At 42.5% G+C, this 19,006-nt stretch overlaps 1 protein-coding gene across 2 annotated transcripts; it reads right to left on the reverse strand.

Annotated features, from left to right (window-relative positions):
• Positions 1–4,415: 4,415 nt before the first annotated feature.
• On the reverse strand, positions 4,416–15,319 carry RNF138 (ring finger protein 138). 2 transcript variants are annotated; one of them, XM_075744176.1, is made up of 8 exons: positions 14,680–15,319; positions 13,546–13,711; positions 11,899–12,014; positions 10,190–10,255; positions 9,582–9,687; positions 8,681–8,788; positions 7,209–7,265; positions 4,416–6,675 (listed from the first exon to the last, which is right to left on the reverse strand). In XM_075744176.1, the coding sequence occupies exons 1-8, from the start codon at positions 14,790–14,792 to the stop codon at positions 6,607–6,609; spliced, it is 801 nt and encodes a 266-aa protein (XP_075600291.1). In that variant the 5' UTR covers positions 14,793–15,319; the 3' UTR covers positions 4,416–6,606. The 2 variants fall into 2 exon arrangements, with proteins under 2 accessions (XP_075600291.1, XP_075600290.1); XM_075744175.1 differs by having other exon boundaries at positions 10,190–10,258; positions 14,680–15,317.
• Between the last annotated feature and the right edge of the window lie 3,687 nt (positions 15,320–19,006).

The following is a 19,006-nucleotide window of genomic DNA, read 5'->3' on the forward strand; positions in this document are numbered from 1 at the left end:
AGATCACAGTGTGAAACAAACGGTGGCTGGTATGCGGCTACTAAAGTGGCTGTAGCTGGCCACGAAGTGTCATACCACTACAGAAGCATACTCCAGGGATATCTAGTTCTCTCTCAGATGATGGAGCATGAGCCTTAGCTGGGAGAATTCCTCTCTTCATTCCAGAGGCCTGTAATAACCCCAAACTATTGCATGTCCAGCCAGAGAACAACTTAAAAGACTTAAGTAATATGAAGGGATACTGAAGCATACCTGTACTGGGCACCAGGCAGGCCTCCTCACCGCAGCAGCTGGGAAATGTAATCAGGGAGGTCATTGACATGTGTACAGTTTCAGCAAGCGAGAAGTGAAAAAATCAGCAGTAACCCCATTGCTCATTAACACAGAATGCAGCAGTCCTCAGATGCCCCCGTGTGATTCCTACACGCACTACACCGCCTGAGTTTTACAGAGGACCTCTAAAGAACGCGTGTGGGGAGGGAAGGGACTGGCAAGTGAAGGGAGTTCGCATGGACACATGACATTTTATGTTTACTCGTGAACTGGGGAGCGCTCAGTTCTTCCCAGAGCGGAGTCCGGGGGGAACACAGCTTACTTGCCACAGATGATAAAGCACACAAGTCTGTAACTTCGAGGTTTTAAAGTAAATCAGACATATTCTTTCTGTAGATTGGAATGACTCCAGTTAGTCTCTTAACTCCTAAAACATATAAAAGATTTGTTACATTTTATGAAACATCTGGATAGAAATCCCGTATCTAAAAGTATCTCAGAGTACAACTCCTTAGTGAATTAGTATCCTTAAATACTACACTTACTTAGAGACAACCCAACAATATTCAGTGCCCTCTTGTGGTTTGACTTATGAAAGAAGAAAAATTCTAAGCGAAACTACTGAAGTTTGAACAGTGTCACAAACTGAGGTAGCACGTATATCACAGTGTCCTCACAGACATGTTCAAATCTCACCAGACTCAAAAGCCCCATCTAAAGAGACAGACCCAGGCACACTTCCCAAACACAGAAAACCTTCTAGCCCTGACTACCTGTCAAAAGATGACCCAGGTGCACAGAAATCCTCCCCTCTCCCTGGGAATGAAGCCCTGGTTTAGGACTGGAGCAGGACAAAGAGGAGTTCTGCAGAGCTTGCGTATCCTATGACCAACATAGTGCCAATGAGAATGAAACACACTGAGTGCTTTCTCTCTAAATAATGAAATATGCATTGCTATAATAAACAAAAATTAAATGCAATCTCTAACAAAGAGCTTATAACCAGATTTAGGAGAGACAATAATCCATTTAGAGCTCAGAAAACTACATTCAAAGGGGAAAGAATAATAAACTAATAAAAGTAAATTTACATATTTTTGCTGTATTTCCAGCATTCAAAATAAGACATTAACTCAATTTCATAACCGTATTATCATCTGTTGTGGTGGGTTGACCCTGGCTGAGGGCCAGGTGCCCACCAGAGCCGCTCTATCACTCCCCTCTTTCATTAGACAGGGGAGAAAAGGTAAAACTTACGGGTCGAGATAAGGACAGGGAGAGATCATTCTCTAATTATCATCACGAGCAAAACAGACCGAACTTAGAGAGGGAATTCATCTTATTTATTACTAAGCAAAACAGAGTAGAGGAATGAGAAATAAAACCAAATCTTAAAACACCTCCCCCCACCCCTCCCATCTTCCCGGGCTCAACTTCACTCCCGGCTTCAACCTCCGCCCCCCCCAGCGGCACAGGGGGACGGGGAGTGGGGGTTACGGTCAGTTCATCATGCGGTGTTTCTGCCGCTTCTTCATCCTCGGGGGGAGGACTCCTCTCATCATTCCCCTGCTCCAGCATGGAGTCCCTCTCACGGGAGACAGTCCTTCACGGCCTTCTCCAACGTGAGTCTCCTCCACGGGGTGCAGACCTTCAGGAGCAAACTGCTCCAGCGTGGGTCCCCCACGGGGTCACAAGTCCTGTCAGCAAACCTGCCCTGGCGTGGGCTCCTCTCTCCACGGCTCCACAGGTCCTGCCAGGAGCTTGCTCCAGCGCGGGCTTCCCACGGGGTCACAGCCTCCTTCAGGTGTCTCCACCTGCTCCGGCGTGGGGTCCTCCACGGGCTGCAGGTGGAATCTCTACACCCCCTCATCCTCCCTCCATGGGCTGCAGGGGAACAGCCTGCTTCACCATGGTCTTCACCACGGGCTGCAGGGGGATCTTGCTCCGGCGCCTGGAGCACCTCCTCCCCCTCCTTCTTCACTGACCTTGGTGTCTGCAGATGTTCTTACATCTTCTCACTCCTCTCTCTGGCTGCAAAAGCTCTCTCTAACTGTTTTTGTCTTTCTTAAATATGTTATCACAGAGGCGCTGATTGGCTTGGCCTTGGCCAGCGGCGGGTCCGTCTTGGAGCCGGCTGGCATTGGCTCTGTCAGACACAGGGGAAGCTTCTAGCAGCTTCTCACAGAAGCCACCCCTGTAGCCCCCCCCGCTACCAAAACCTTGCCACGCAAAACCAACACATTCCACCCCTCGCCTCTGTGAATCACATATTTAAGAATTATCATTAAAATATACATTCAACACAAAACTTCACAAACACTAATCACATCAACAAAGGAAAAGAAAAAAGAATTCCACACACCAACATCAAAACAACACTATCACAACACCAAACAGGAGTGGACAATCTACACACAAAATCTACCTCTACTCCCTTCACCACTGTATCACTCTCAAGTTACGTTCAGTCAATGTTTTGCCCGTTACCTCTTCCCATTACTATCCTTATCTCGATTTTCTCGTGCCCCACGTTGGGCGCCAAAAAAGACTGTGGTGGGTTGACCCTGGCTGAGGGCCAGGTGCCCACCAGAGCCGCTCTATCACTCCCCTCTTTCATTAGACAGGGGAGAAAAGGTAAAACTTACGGGTCGAGATAAGGACAGGGAGAGATCATTCTCTAATTATCATCACGAGCAAAACAGACCGAACTTAGAGAGGGAATTCATCTTATTTATTACTAAGCAAAACAGAGTAGAGGAATGAGAAATAAAACCAAATCTTAAAACACCTCCCCCCACCCCTCCCATCTTCCCGGGCTCAACTTCACTCCCGGCTTCAACCTCCGCCCCCCCCAGCGGCACAGGGGGACGGGGAGTGGGGGTTACGGTCAGTTCATCATGCGGTGTTTCTGCCGCTTCTTCATCCTCGGGGGGAGGACTCCTCTCATCATTCCCCTGCTCCAGCATGGAGTCCCTCTCACGGGAGACAGTCCTTCACGGCCTTCTCCAACGTGAGTCTCCTCCACGGGGTGCAGACCTTCAGGAGCAAACTGCTCCAGCGTGGGTCCCCCACGGGGTCACAAGTCCTGTCAGCAAACCTGCCCTGGCGTGGGCTCCTCTCTCCACGGCTCCACAGGTCCTGCCAGGAGCTTGCTCCAGCGCGGGCTTCCCACGGGGTCACAGCCTCCTTCAGGTGTCTCCACCTGCTCCGGCATGGGGTCCTCCACGGGCTGCAGGTGGAATCTCTACACCCCCTCATCCTCCCTCCATGGGCTGCAGGGGAACAGCCTGCTTCACCATGGTCTTCACCACGGGCTGCAGGGGGATCTTGCTCCGGCGCCTGGAGCACCTCCTCCCCCTCCTTCTTCACTGACCTTGGTGTCTGCAGATGTTCTTACATCTTCTCACTCCTCTCTCTGGCTGCAAAAGCTCTCTCTAACTGTTTTTGTCTTTCTTAAATATGTTATCACAGAGGCGCTGATTGGCTTGGCCTTGGCCAGCGGCGGGTCCGTCTTGGAGCCGGCTGGCATTGGCTCTGTCAGACACAGGGGAAGCTTCTAGCAGCTTCTCACAGAAGCCACCCCTGTAGCCCCCCCCGCTACCAAAACCTTGCCACGCAAAACCAACACATCTGTATGTCCTTAGAACGTAAAAGCACAAAAAATAACCAAGGGGTTGTTCAGCAAAGAAACACAAGGCAGAAGGATAAATTATCTAGATGCCACTTGCTGGTCCAATATCACAAACAGCCCAAACTCACTGACAATTCTTTCCGCAGAAAAACATTACCTCTTCTTAGTAAATCTACTTTTAAATATCAAGGTTTTGCTATTGGCCCCACACGTTACATACCTCTTTCTCTCTCCTTTTAGGAAGTTATTTATCTATTAAAATCACATGGGACAGCAACATATGAATGTGGGAGGCAGAAAAGAAGCATGAATGACTTTTGTCCAACCTTTCATCTTTTCTGCTTGTGGAAAGATCTTAAGATGTGATATAAGGTAACTGTTGGCTCATGAGAGGACCATAAGCCACAACTCATCAGTTCAAGCAGTATACACACCATTTTAATAATCTGAAGTGTGAAGGCATACAACTGACCATGTATTTAAGTTTAGAAAGCATCTGGAAAGGAAGACATAGCACCAAGGGGACAGATCATCTTTATTATGTAACAAAGTGACAAAAAGAAAATAAAATATTTTAATAGAAGAAAAAAATAGAAGGTACAATTCAAACATAATATACCATACTGAAACCATACACAATGCAACATGAACATGAAAACATTGTTAAACAGCAATCTTCTAGTAAAGATTGCATGTTTCGAGTACAAGCATCACCCATCACAAATACACAGCTTTTTGCCTATGTCTGAGTTTCAGTGAAAAAGATCATGACCAGCAGCAGCATATTTAAATAGATTGTTTCATTTTCATTAAACGCTTACCTAATGAATGTATTGGATGCAATCTCTCCATATTAAAAAGTATAGTATCTTAAGCAAGGCAGCGCCTGCCAATACAGATTTTAACATATGCAAATAAACATTTTGCAAGTTTTTTTTAATATTGCATTTATACACATTTGTTGTTTTAAAATGTGTATTCAAGTCTCTCAACATTTAAACGACTAAAATGTTCAGCAACTATGCATCGAGTGACAACTAATTATTGCTATAGAAAAATTTGTTTCCCAGAGTTTTAAAGTAGATGTAATTTAATTTGCAATTCTCAAGATACGTTCAAGTAATAGAAATAACTAGTTCCAGTGTCCATGAGGCATTCTGAATCTGTATTGGCTGTAGGCATTTATTGCCAGATCATATAAATATTTTATTGAATCTAAAAAAGTTAACTAAACTTAGATATAACTATTAAATTCCTTAGGAAATGTATGCAGTAATAAAATCACCATGGTATGTGTTTTTATTTTAAAAAGCTAAAACCTTAGCATCAGGCTACCTTGAAATTCCTTTCTGTCTCAGGGCACTATTTCATAGTTGGCTTTATCCAGCAAAAGAGAAAGTAAAAATCCAAACCACCTTTTCAGTTGGATCAGTGAACCACTCCAAAACAGTACGTGGTCACACAAGCACTAGAGCTGACAGACGAGTGAGAGTACACAGACTAGAGTATGGGGGGCAAACAGGGAAGTTGGAGTACATGATCAAAGCGTGGCCTGCTGTCAAAATACTGTATTAAGCCAGCAAAAAAATGCAAGACGTTGTTATAAAAAGAATATAACCTTTAGCGGTTTCTGAAATAGCCAACTTTCTCTGTATTTTAGCCAGCTATGCCCTCAGTAATGTTTTACACTCTTAAAAAACCCAGAAGATAGAAATGTCAAGTTATACTGTATAGTGTTTTAGTTCCAACACTCAACATATTAGAACTAAGATTCAGCTCTGAAATGCATTACATGGCAGAATGAGGCATTTCAACCTTACCAGTTTTGGAATATGAAATATCCCAGTATTTAAAGAATTATCAAAACCTCTATCTGGAGAGCAAATGGGAGCCAGGGCACAAGGAGCAGATTGTACTTTGGCTGCACAACTGCTATTATTACACATAAATCACCAACTAGACTAGGAACGTTACTGAGGATGTTCTCCACTACGTATACAATACCCATTAAGAACAGTAGTTTGAGAACGGGCTACAGCGACACAGGATGAAGTGTCAGTCCTAAAAGGTATACATTCAGAACAGGCTCTGTTGAAATCTAAAAAATATAAGCTGTGCAGCTTTCTTTCCCCTTCTCCCCATTAGTATTAAATAAAAGACCTTAGTAGTTTTAAAACTGGATTTTCCATTTAAATTCAAAATTGCATTATGGCTCTCTTTTCTCTGATTTTAATGACAGTCTTGCTGGGAATATGGAAATCTAGAATAGGAACTCTTAAAATATGTTGGTAACTATTTTAGAGCAAGCTTTTCTTCTCAACTGTTTTTTCCAAAGCCTTTGGATGCAGGAGATGTCCAAGTTTTAAACAGTCTTACCAAAATAAACAAGGTCATTTCCGAGTGCTGGTAGCTCTGAAGCCAATTAGTTCTTTAGTCACACAGCCTTCCATGAAAGACAGGACAGACCAAAACTTGAATTCTAAATGCAACAACAGTTCTTAAAAAGCTCCAACAAAATGAAAAACTAGCTGGTCACAGTCATATACCAAAAAAGTATACCTTTTGCACGTCATCTTGAATTGCTCAGAAAGTATGTCATCTTCCTTAGTAGTTGGGAGCACAAGGAAAACTCCTCACCCATCACTTTAGTAAGCAAGTGTCCTATTTCAGCTATGCTCCAAAAAGGGAAAAAATAGATGTAATTATTCCTTGGCAATGGCCTCATTCTTTCTCAATGAAAGGTGGAAAAAACCCTGCTCTGCATTGCTGATCTATAGAAAACAAATATTTTTATTTCTTGTTATTTTCATTCACATAGTAACAGTAAAAAACAAATCACAACATCAAATAAAACTTTCCTTCAGCAGGAGGAGAAAAAAAAATTATCATCTCATAGATATCCTAGCAGATGACAGCTGAACTCAACAGTGCAACAGCGCATCTTTGCATGTCTTTCTAAAGATACTTTCAAAGTTGGTCTTGGTGAATTAAAATATCTGACACTAATAAAAGAAACCATGTAACTAACGGTAAGTAGTAAAAGTTAGAGAAAATGAAGACAAAATGAGAACTTTCAAAAAGGTCCCTAATTCTACAGGGACAGATCTCAGTAAAGATGTCAAGTTTTAGTTTCAGCAAAATAATTTATGAAATGTCCTTATGAACATGGAAAAAAGTTAAGCCTGAAAAGTGGTTACTGAATACCATTTTTATCAATATACACTTCAGATCACCAACAGAACTAATGTATTTTTTCCTCTCAGATAATCAGTAAGATGAACGGGGCTATACTTTAAAAGCTCACATGACAGGATTCTTGAACTGCATTTTGGTATTGGGCTTCTTCATCAAGCTGAAGATTCTAAATAAAATGAAAACATCATCAAAATGGACAAATAGTCAAGATGTACCATAGTCCTTAGTTTAATCATTCAGTTTCCACAATTTTACACAGGAATTGGCACCTAGATGAAGACTCTCCATCTTTATGTGTACTAGACGATTGTTTATGTTGCACAGTATCTTTTCTTTAATCAAGTACCAAGAGATACATGAGACAGGAGAAGAATCAGATGAGTGGGACAAGGCTCATTAAGCAGAAGGGTCCATCTTCTCTCCCTGGCTCAATTACATTACAGAATAGCCAGCTCAGGAAAGCTGACTGTGTCACACAATTCTTACAACAGGGCTTCCAACCAGCCATAACATCCTCCATTAATAAAACCAAAATGTGATCCTCAGACAACAGTAATCATAGATTGTTGAGAATATACTGCTTAAAATGAGAAAGCAAACACGTATCAGAAAAGATGGGTGGTTAACTCTGCTGCTTTTGAAGAGCTATCTTCCAAGTTGTTAATATACCAGAGTAATACATCTTTTTAGTGCAATTCTGGCAGCTTCCCAATATCAGAACTCTGATCACCACTTTTTCATCCTCAAACATGCAAGACACAGGGGATTGGACTATTCAATGTGAGTGTATCAGTCTCCTAGTTCTTCATGCCTTTGTCACAGATCACTCAACACAAAGAATGCATCATCTTTGCCGTCTTTAACCAGTGATGCTGCCTATGCCTCAAATACTACGCTTGTCCCACACAAAGCTCAAACTCTGCCAAACTCTGTAGAAACTACGACACAAACTCTCCAGCTCTGATCCCACATGCAGACCTCAACTGGTTGGCTTGACTTACAATCCACCCACTGACTACAAGTATGTATGTAGTTCTGCGTCTACTCCAAGGTCATTTACTCAAAGTGAGCCTGAAAGAAGGCAACCAGAACAATGATTTAACGACACATCTCTTTTCCACATTGCAGCCTCTTTCACAACATATTGGAAGATACAATACAGCAATACCAGCTAGTCAAGCTGCGCTTCAGAGTCCTGAGAATTATTATTTAGCCATTTCTGCCATAAAAGGTCAAAAATGTCAATGAAACAGAGTAGCATCTATTTTATTTCCTCCAGAAGCAGCAATAATAAACTGTTCTAGAGGAACACACAGTTCAGATTGAGAACACTAAGCTAAAAACTTAAGTTATCAGTTTGGAGCAGAATTTAACTGTTGACAACACCTATTCCTGGTAGCACTTCATGTTGGTAACGGAAAGTTTAAGAGCAGACGGGCCTACTTCTGAGTTCTGAACAGGGCAGGAACACAGCATGTCCAGAGCACAAACAAGTTTGGTACAAATTTTTTATTTGGCATTTTTATTTATAGAAAAAAGTTACCATTTATTCCCCTACACATCAAAGAAGAAAAAGCTTACCACAAATTCTCCGTAGTCAAACCGGTGTCTTAGATTTAGATGGCTAACAAGATTTCTAGTAACCTGGTTAGTATCTGCCCAAGGAAGAGATACACAAATAGGACAGATCTGAATTTGGAGGGGAAGGGGAAAGAGAGAGAATTAAAAAAAAAAGTTATTGGTAATACAGAAAGCATTAAAGACATGTTCTACAGGAATAACTAGTCTACTACTCAAACCAAAATACAAGAGAGATGTTAACATAAAATTATAATTCTAAGTGTTCCTTTTCCTCAATTGTGTAACATTCAAAAATTACATTTCAACTTGCCAAATTTCTTAAGTAGGGGGTTATCACATCTGTCTGGCACTCTGTCAATTTCTGTTGTTTAAAATTTAGAAAAGAAAGTGATTACTGCATACCTACTTATTGTTTGGGAGGCTTTTCATACAATTGAGATGATCAAGTAAGCCGAAAGAAAAAATAACACACCCTATACAGATTAAAATAATAGAAAACAAAGCAGATTTTTCTCCATCATTCCCTTTGATTACCTTAGATTACTTTTCAAATAACTGTAGGTTTCACATGAAAAAATAGTTAACGTTACAAATGGGATTCTATCGAAGCAGATGTGAATTACTAAATGAAGAAGAGTGTCAGGCTCAAAAACTGAGTTTGCTTCACATCAAGATAAATGAGACTGCTAAGTCAGAAATGCCTCAGACCCGTTAAGAAGCCAGACAAGAAGCATTTTCAAACGAAAGTCACTCCTAAAGTTAAATACACTCCATTAAATACATTGTTTTTCTCAGACCACAGTGATCTTTACAGATACCGAGTAGCTACTGCACATTTAAAATTGTTCACGTAATTATAATGGAAGTAGCTTAAAAAGCATACATAAGCAACTCTACTTACTACAGGAACTATCTGATAAAGATGTCTATTATTACAGTGATCCAGCAAGCGTTGTCTGGTAAAATTGGCTTCCTGACACAAGGGGCATTTGAAGGTTGGGTGTCCACTGTAAACAGAAATACACAGTATTAAACAGAAAGAGAGTTTTAGTAGTGTTACAGACAGCTTAATTCATCTGTTATCTTGTCATTGTTTTCCCTTATTTTGATAACCACAACCCCCTCCCCGCCCCATCCCCAACTGACATAGTGGCAGATCAAACAGAGTTCCAGTGCTACTTCCAAATTGCAATCTTAAAGCACATTTATTATTTGTATGCCTAAATGTATTCTTCTGAGACTTGGAGTTTATAAAATTATTTTGTTCCAATTGCAGCTGCACCCTGTTCTTACTTACTGGTAACATCTTTCAGCACAAATCCTTCAGGAAAGTACTGAAAAAAATCCCAATTTCTAACATACAGATGCAAATGTAGAAGAAACTACAGGGTTTTTTTAATACAATTTCTTGTAGTTGTTTGTGTGGTGGTTTTTTTAAGTTAGTAGAAGCTTGCACTATGACCATCTGGATCTATTTTAATAATAACTATAGAAAAATAAACAGCGTACCTTGTTTCTCCTTGAAGTATTTGATTATTAGCCATCTCGCCATTATCAGATATTGCATCACTCCTGCTACTTTAAATGGAGAAAAGAGAAAAGAGAAAAGAGAAAAGAGAAAAGAGAAAAGAGAAAAGAGAAAAGAGAAAAGAGAAAAGAGAAAAGAGAAAAGAGAAAAGAGAAAAGAGAAAAGAGAAAAGAGAAAAGAGAAAAGAGAAAAGAGAAAAGAGAAAAGAGAAAAGAGAAAAGAAAAGAAAATTGAGATTATTTTACTCCACTATCAAACATTTTAAGTTTTACAGTAATGCAGGCAGGGAGGGGGCAAGGGAGAATCCATTAAGTCCCATGAATTTCAGGCAAAACATACAATGGCACATATTTTAAGTCTCACAACTTTTCCTTTGGATCAAGGTATTTGGTGTCAGTATTTAGTTACCACGGTGACCCTTTGAGGAACACTACACAAGTTTATAGGAAAGTGGTATATAATACAACAGACATTTAGTCAACAAGAATGGTAAGTACAGCCAAGTAGCTCAAAAGGCATCATGAACTACATGAATACAAGACAGGTAGCACTTTCGAAGTTTTTTGACTTCGGACTATGTAAATAGGCATTTAACTGCCAGGTATTTACACAAATAATTTACAAGGTTCAACTACAGCAAGATACATTTCCTTAGGCAATAGTTTGTTTTCTGCAGAGCGTAAAGAGTGACAAACAGTACCATTTTAGAAAGTAAATTTGACCATATATGCATTTCTAGTTAAGCCAGAAGAAACTGCTCAGACATGCTCTGATCATAAGAACATGAATATTTACAGTCACAAATCTGGTGACTGTACATTTTTTTATACTTTTGTGATATTATAAGCACAGGTATTCTACTGTGACATAGTCAATAAATAATGATATAACAATTTCCAGTGAAATGGTGAAACATTGCTGCAACTAGTTCTGGTAACAGCTTAGACTTCCGCTTTCAATATACTGACGGGTTGAAAACCAAACACAGAGAAGTTCAGACTGCTAAAAATAGAAAATAGATGTCAAAACAAAGTAAATAAAGGACAGGCTATATACAATAAAGCCCTGTGAAACTAGTATGTAAAAAAAGTCTTCAAAAATAAGCAAATATCCCCAACCAAACCAAATACATCAGTCAGAAGGTATGAAAAAGTAAAGTTCTTTAGCTTACTGCCTGAAAACAAATTGTAAGTGGCATTTGCGTTTTATGGTGTGTAACGTATTGGAGTTCCTCGTATGTTTCATAAGAGATCAACTCAAATTCAATCAGAAAGCAAAAGCTTGCACAGTAGCGTTTTCAAACAGGATACCCACTAAAACAGACTTAGGAAAGGGGAAGGGGAATAAAGAGAGGGAAACTTCCCTAGGGCTAAATATTATGAAATCTGCTACAAAGTAAGCTGCTCAAATGCTGTCAAGGCAAGGAAAGCAAGCTACAAATACTACGCACTTTTTAGGACAGCCTCTAGAAGACATTCCAAACCATCATGTAGAAAAGTTTTCTTCTGTATGCTAAGAGTAAAGAAAAAGACCTGGAAAAGCTGTCATTTTGTTGAAGCACAAAAATATGGACAATAATTATTGCAAAAAAAAGGCATGCCCTGGAAAAAAAATACTTTCTTTTGGGGTGGGGGAGTGGGAGACCAAAAAAGAAGAAGATGCATTGTTGTACATAAAACATCCTGATTACCTGTTCCCTGTTGAATCTTGGGAAATCTGTAAGTTTGGAATAATAGAAGAAACACCATATTCATCCTGATACTTCTTACACGTTTTATAATGCTGTCTCATCCACGAAAATCTAACCTGTAAATGAAATGCCAAATTATTGAAATTATACTAAACAATCTGGGGACAGAAGGAAGAGATAATTCTGCCAACAGAAAGCAACGCATGCAGGAATCGTACAGACATCATATGGAGCAGAAACCAGAACTTGTGTATCCCCTCTCAGCATGACCACTTTCTTCCCCGACAGTTCTTCGATTCCTTTTTCCATAGAGCCTGTGTCATTTTGTGAGACCGGAGAACACTCCCACTTCCCAAGTCCCCAACAGCCAGGTAACTGAGAGCTGTCTCAGGGGTGAAAGATGCGAGTAAACTCCATTTAACTGAAACAAAGTCACAGGAACTACACCTCCCACATCCAGGATCAATGACTGATGAGCTACAACAGAGAGGGGCCATGAGGATCGGATAAGCAACACTGCTCCTTCAGTCTTCTCTGGCCTGCTGTTACCTTGTGCAGAGCAAAATCTTTTTACATTCGGTGTGTTCTGAGAACACATAACTTTTCTCTTTGAGAGAAAAAAAAGAAAAAAAAAGAAGAAAAAAAAGAGGTGAATGAACACCAACTTAAGGCTGCCTATCCAGCTTCAATGCAAGGTAAGACAATGACTTGCTTAGATTTGTCAGAAGACAGCTGTGCTGGACGTGCCTTAAATCAGAATTTCAGGTCCAACAGCACTGTCAGAAAGTGCTTACAGGTATAGCACTGAACAAGATCACATCTTGTGCGTCTCTGCCTAAATTCCATTAAAGTTCTTCTGGGAATCTGTTTGGTTCTTCCTTCCAGTTTACCAACTTGTTGTTGCTTCTTTCTCATAGCTTTTCAACCTAATGAATCATGTGGAACAAAGCAGGCAGATCAGCTTTCCACTAGTGAGTGCTAATCTTCACATTGGCAGAACTAAGTCTGAAGTCAAATGAAACAAACAGGAAGACAACTATCTGGATTTAATACAATTTGATATAAACAAAATGTGTGGCTCAAATCCTGCATCCATTTCTATCAGAAAAGAGATTATTCTTGATTTCAGAGGGGATCAAGATTTCACCCAATGTTCTGAAAATAATGACTGCTTTACAAAGGGAATGAAAGGAATGTAAACAGACGGGGAAATTCCATGTGACTGTATGTACACCGAAAGTAATCAACCTGTATTTTTTTGTCTTAAATTTTACAGTAGCTCCAAGCACTTTTGTCTCCATAGTGAAAGTTTCTGAGGTTTTCCATATATCTACAACTTCCATTTTCAGTTGTCTAACTTTTCTTTTGCCAGTTTTATAGCTATATCCAGTTTTCGCATTATTTGGGGGGAAAACTGGCATTCCACTTAAAAAGTCCTTATAGACAATAAAAGATACTCTTTCAGTTTACACCTGTTAGGCATTCCTAGCAGGCACTGCATGCCCAGTACACGTACAAGCCATACAAAGCTAAGTTCAAACTGCTATAGGCTCTGTAGCTCCAAGACAAAAAAAAGACACACAGTAAAAGTGCGTCTGGTCAAAAATAGGAAAAATTTATCCAACTTTTTGTAAAGTTTTACTCTACCTGCTTCTCACAGCATCTACAGCCCCCAGAAGCTTTCTTCATACTGTTTTCAACATCTAGAGCCCTTTTGGGATATGTTCTTTCTTTTTTAGTCACGCTCCCCCGGCAGAGAGGACAATGTGTTCCACTTTCTCTGATAGCTGTCAAGAAGCACTTCCTGCAAAACCTAAATTAAAAAATTACCACAAACACAGTTAGCAAAGTGAAGAGAATTAGATACTTTGTCCTTGAAGAAAGCTGGGTGATTATTAGGAAAAAAAAGATATATATATGAGTAATAGTCTACTGAATATAAATCTTTATAAGTAAAAATGAAATAATGGTGCTTACAAAGAAGTAAACGGAAATTAGGGGAATGTGGCAACGCACTTTAGGTAAAGATATTCCTATTTACTGACTACTATTCCTGAGCTGTACACCGGATTGATCATTAATGAGATATTAAATGGTGCAGCAGGCACATGATATTGGAAAAACCTTATCAGAGTAGCTCCTGTTTATTGTCCTTAAGCGGAGCCAAAAATACTGCAAGGCTTCACTTAGCATGCATTTCCAAAGATTTCGGTCCATCAGCTTTTGCAGTTCTCCTCTCACTTTCTTCTCCTCGTGTGCCAACTGCCAAAGCTATTTTGTTTTTCTACACAGTAGTACTTTGCAATGAAGTATTCCTCTGAAAAACGCACCCTTTTCCACTACGAACAGATGAACTGAAAAGAGAACTACTACGCTACGGTCCTCGTTTGAAAACGAACAGGAAACTATAAAGTTAAAAACGCGGATTAGGTTAGACGTGATAAGGCGTTTTCATCGGCTGTGAAACTCGGCCACCACCGATCGGACAACCGGGGGTTCGGTCCTGACAGACCGGTCCTCGTTCGCTACAAGAGAAAGAGCCGAGGGAAGGCCGGGGCAGCACCTCGCGCACAAGCCTTAACGCCAGCTCGCGGCGGCGTGTGGTAACGAGCTCCACGGGTCCCGCTGCGCCTCCCGTCCCGGCTGGCTCCAGGCCGAGGGTCCGTACGCTGAGGCGTGGGAGGCAGAGAATTAAAAGGCAGAGAAGCGGAGCAGGCAAGGAAAAGGCTGGTGAAGGGGGCGGGAGGGACGCGGGAGGGGGCGGCAGGGAGGAATACCCACACGTGCTGGCAGTTCGCAGTCCTCACGGGCGTTTTGAACACCTCCTGGCAGACGGGACAGTAAAAATCATCCTCGCTGAAGCACGCCGCCGCCGCGGCGGCTTCCTCGGCCATGGCAACCCGTCAGGGCCTCTCCGTGCGGATCGGGGACGAGAAACAAGCCCCGCCCTGGCGAGCTAGGCTCCGTTCCGCTCCCGTGGGCCGCTGCCGGGCAGCCCCGGGCCGTGGGACACGGCGCGGGGCGGAGGGTGCCGGGGGTCCGGGAGAAGATGGCGGGTGGGCACCTGGCACCAGGTGGGAGGCCAGGCCGGGCTGCGGCGGAGGCGGGTGGGGGAGCGGGCCCGGCCTGCGCGCCGCGCGCCCCGCCTCTCCCTCCTTCCCTCCCTGGCCCGGGAATCGCCCCCGCCCCGCGCTCTACCTGGTGCTGCCCGGGGAGGGAGCCACCGCGGTGGCTGCCGCCTTCCAGCGGCCCAGCCGCAGCTCGGGCCGGGCTCCCGGCGGCACCCACGCCCCGCTGCTGCTCTCCTGCGGGGGGCAGGGGCGGGACCGGGGCCTGGGTTTCCATGGCGATCGCCTCCCGGCCCGGCGGGGCTGCTATGACACGGAGAAGCGGCCTCCCTTCCTTCCTTCCTTCCTCCCTCCCTCCGCTCCGCCTTGCCCGGGAGGCTTCCCCGCTCCGCCTACCGCTCTCTGCCGGCCCCACCGCCCTCCTGGGGCCCGCGGGTGGCGGTGCCTCGCACCTCCCCTGCCGCAGGTGCCTGGGGCCGCACCGCCACCGGGCAGGGCCGAGGGCCCGGTACCCCCTCTGCGTGTGCCCGCCAGGGCCGGGGAACGAAACCGGGGCCCCGGGGCCGGAGTCCTGGCCCCGGAGCCCTGGCTCCGTCCCCTGGCCCGGGCCCTAACATCGGAGGAGAGTGTTTACAACCATCTTCTGCACAAATAAGGCAATAGTGAAACCGTTTCTGGTTTGGTTTTCGTTTATTTATAGATTGACTGATACTAGCAGTAATTTTGTGCAGTAATTGTAGTGGTGTTGGTAATATTTGGTCAAAAATTTCTGCCTCCTGAATGATACTGACAAAAATCTGAATTCAGCAGTATGACTGTGCGCTTTTCTTCCAGAATAAGGAATTATAAGAATATCATTATAGCGAAATAGTAATGCCAACAAATTTCTCTGGTTTGAGAAGACTTCTGCGCTCTTAAGCTCATCTAGCACTGTCTTCCTTTGAACATAACTCTTGGTAGGTAACCAGCAAACAAAATGCTGGCAATAGTTTAAAAATAAATGGATTTGTAGAGATTATATTTTCCAGAATATATTAATCTGTGAAACTTATACTAGTTAATAATAAAACGAAGATTCAGGCTGGGTGTGGTCTCTCATCCCACATCAAAGATGTGGGACAAAGGCTAAGGAGAAATGGGTCCTTCACCTTCATTTTCCATGTCTCCTTGGGACTGCAGCTGTCTATACCATAGCTAGATGTTCAGAGGAGATCACTAGGTGGGGAGATCTCTGAGACCCGTGGTTTACCTATGCCTTCAGCATTTCAAAACTATTTGGGCTCCAGACATGTATCAGAGCTGCTTCTTGTATCTGCCAGTGATCGGCAGCAAGAGGCAATACCCATACTGCCATCTGGGCTCCTGGTTTGGAGAGGAGAGAGGGAACTGCAGGAAATGAAGCTGAAGCTCAGGTCTCTCTCTAGGTGAGGATGAGGGGCGAACCATCCTGTGATTCTGTGAAGGATGCTGGCTCCATTTTCTTATTCAGGATCTATTGTAATTATTATTAGCTAAAAAAGCTAGCATCTTCCTAAGCAAAAGCATAGACAGCAGAGCAAAAGCCAATGACTACCTTAAATGCCTTCTTTTTAGACCACATGGAGGCAAAATTTTAATGCCTCCATTAATGCCTGAAGGAAGCACATCCAAAGCGATGGGCCCAATGTAAGAGTTAAGTTGCCTGGGCTGGTATATTTAGTACCCATGCTTCAGGTTGTGAGAAAATCTGGTAGAAAAGGCAGAACGCCTTGGACAGGGATCTCCCAGGACAGGACATGCCTGGGATTTGAGGCATTGCAGTAAGATGTCCCCTTGTAACTGTGGCTGTGCTAGCTCAGGAGGTTACCGCTTCCCTGTGCTCATCACTCCTCTGTTAGAGGCTACTAAGGGTTAGCTGAGCTGTTCATGGGCTGGCAGGAAAAAAATCTGCTATTTAAAGTGATTAACTGATTTTTCTTTTTCCCTGAAATGAAGTAGGAAGCCAGGCTGGTAGATCTGGGTAGGCATGACAGATCATGAGCAGCAGTTGGTAGCTGTAACCTCTTCAACAGTGCAAGTACAGCCAGAAGATGACACAGAACTGCACCTGAAGTAGTAAATAGCCTGTGGAATGCCTCGTGTGTTTTTGTGTCAGCTAGGACTATACCACAGCTGTATAGCCAGCTTCAGGTGTGCCCTATCCATGCTGTGACAGAACATTAAAAGGAAGAATTACAGAAGCCTCAGTTCAGATGCTACGCAACCACCTTGCGTTACTCACTGAGGGAGAGGCAACATGGCCTTCAGCCTCAGCATGTGAGAGGCTGGCAGAGATGGGCTCCCAAGTCTTTTCAGTTTTCCTGTATGACTTCAGCAAAACATGTCCTTGTGCCTCAATTTCTCAATCTGTAAAAGGGAGCAGTTTTTAATCACCAAATAAGGCTGCTGTGAAGTTAAATTAATTACTGCAGGTAAAGAGGGTTATGTCCTTTGAAGGCAGGTGTTAAACAACAGCAAAGATTTATTACTAAAGGAACACGATGGGTCCATTTGAACTCTGCTCGGGAGACCGCAGTATTTATCGATTAGTAGCTTTTGGCAGGGGGAGGAATTGCGCAGATGACCTCAGGGAAGTAAACTACAGGAAGGTGTGTGTGAAGGTGTTCATGCTCTTTCTAATGTTATTGTAAATCTTGATCCTTTAATAAAGCTGTGACCTTGGAGCTGACAACTAGTAAGCCACAGAGTAATATATAGCATGGCACCAGCCTTGTAAATCTTACATAGTTTTTGCCATTGACATAGACAACATGTAAAGAGAAATCAGGCAGCTGAAGTTTATGAAACACATTTATTTGAAGGAAAGCATTTTAAATCAGACTTTTTTAGATGAAATGAAACCAATGGCCCTGCCAACTTTTTATTCCTCGTGATAAAATGTGTTTGTGAAATGAAATCTCAACCGTGAAAACTTGTAGAACTGCTCATAAAATTTTGCCATTTTGCAGGGGGCAACTGCCACCGAACAGGTACGTTTTAGGTCACCTTTGCATGGCTATTGTACAACTACTTTTTGTACAGCTGTTATTTTGGTTGCTTTCTTGACAATGCTGCTGCTGCAAGAACAGCACATCTCCTTGCCAATATGAAAAGGGCAGGGATTTGTTTGTGGGAGTGAAGATGGATGTGAGCAGAAGGGGAAAGAGAGAAAGCTGTGTAACTGCAAGGGGATCAGAAGGTGCTATGTGCCAGGGGAAGGACATCCTTTGCTCTTGCCAGGTGTATCTGTATCACTACCAACAAAGAACACTTGCAGCCACAGATGAAACTAAGGACGACAGTCCTACGGTGGTAGCTTATTTCATACATATAAAAAGTTCTGTATACGTTTTTCAGATGTGCAGGAAGCCATAAATCCAATAACTTTTTCCTGATATTTTTGGCTACTTTGCTCTGGCAGACCAGATTTTTTTTTGTTAGTCAAATGTCCCCACAAATGCCATCTATGGGAGCAGCACCGTCCGTCTTTCTGACTCGAGTTTTCATTCCTAAAGCCAGTTCTCAAAGAGAAAGGAAAGCAACTTTCCCAGGCACATGAAACATTGAATCTTTCTCTTTCCACAAAGGATCCACTTTCTGATCCCAAGAAAAACTAGTAAGACCTAAAGTCTATTGGGAGTTTCCTTGTTAACATGTTAGTGTGTGATTAAAGCTACTTTAATCACTGTACATGCTTCTATGCATGAACATGAATTTTAATTTCTTACAGATCAACTGCATCTTTGAAAGATACTATGTTATACTGTACATGTAAAAAACTGTACATATGTTTTTTAACTTAGTAAGAATACATTTTAGTTAAAAGATGCTGCCAATCTCTTGACCAGGTTTCTATATTTTTATTATAAACATAATATTCACTACTTGCTATCCTTTCAAGATAGCTTTCACTTACCAACTTTACTAATTTTGAGTCTCATCTTGCACTGTAAATGGAAACTGACGTAGTCTTGCAGGGTCAGTAATATTGTCCTTGACAGTAGGTAGCATGCTTGATACTG

The sequence above is a fragment of the Balearica regulorum genome, chromosome 2, assembly GCF_011004875.1.
Source record: "Balearica regulorum gibbericeps isolate bBalReg1 chromosome 2, bBalReg1.pri, whole genome shotgun sequence".
Lineage (NCBI taxonomy): Eukaryota > Metazoa > Chordata > Aves > Gruiformes > Gruidae > Balearica > Balearica regulorum.

Excerpts from the sequence above, each read along its gene's own strand:
- RNF138 (XM_075744175.1), bottom strand. The coding sequence starts at position 14,792 with ATGGCCGAGGAAGCCGCCGCGGCGGCGGCGTGCTTCAGCGAGGATGAT. Across the intron at positions 12,015-13,545 it reads GTAGATGCTGTGAGAAGCAG|GTTAGATTTTCGTGGATGAG; the intron begins GTAGAGTAAAAC and ends TTTCATTTACAG. Across the intron at positions 8,789-9,581 it reads TTTATCAGATAGTTCCTGTA|ATCTGTCCTATTTGTGTATC; the intron begins GTAAGTAGAGTT and ends CTCCAAATTCAG.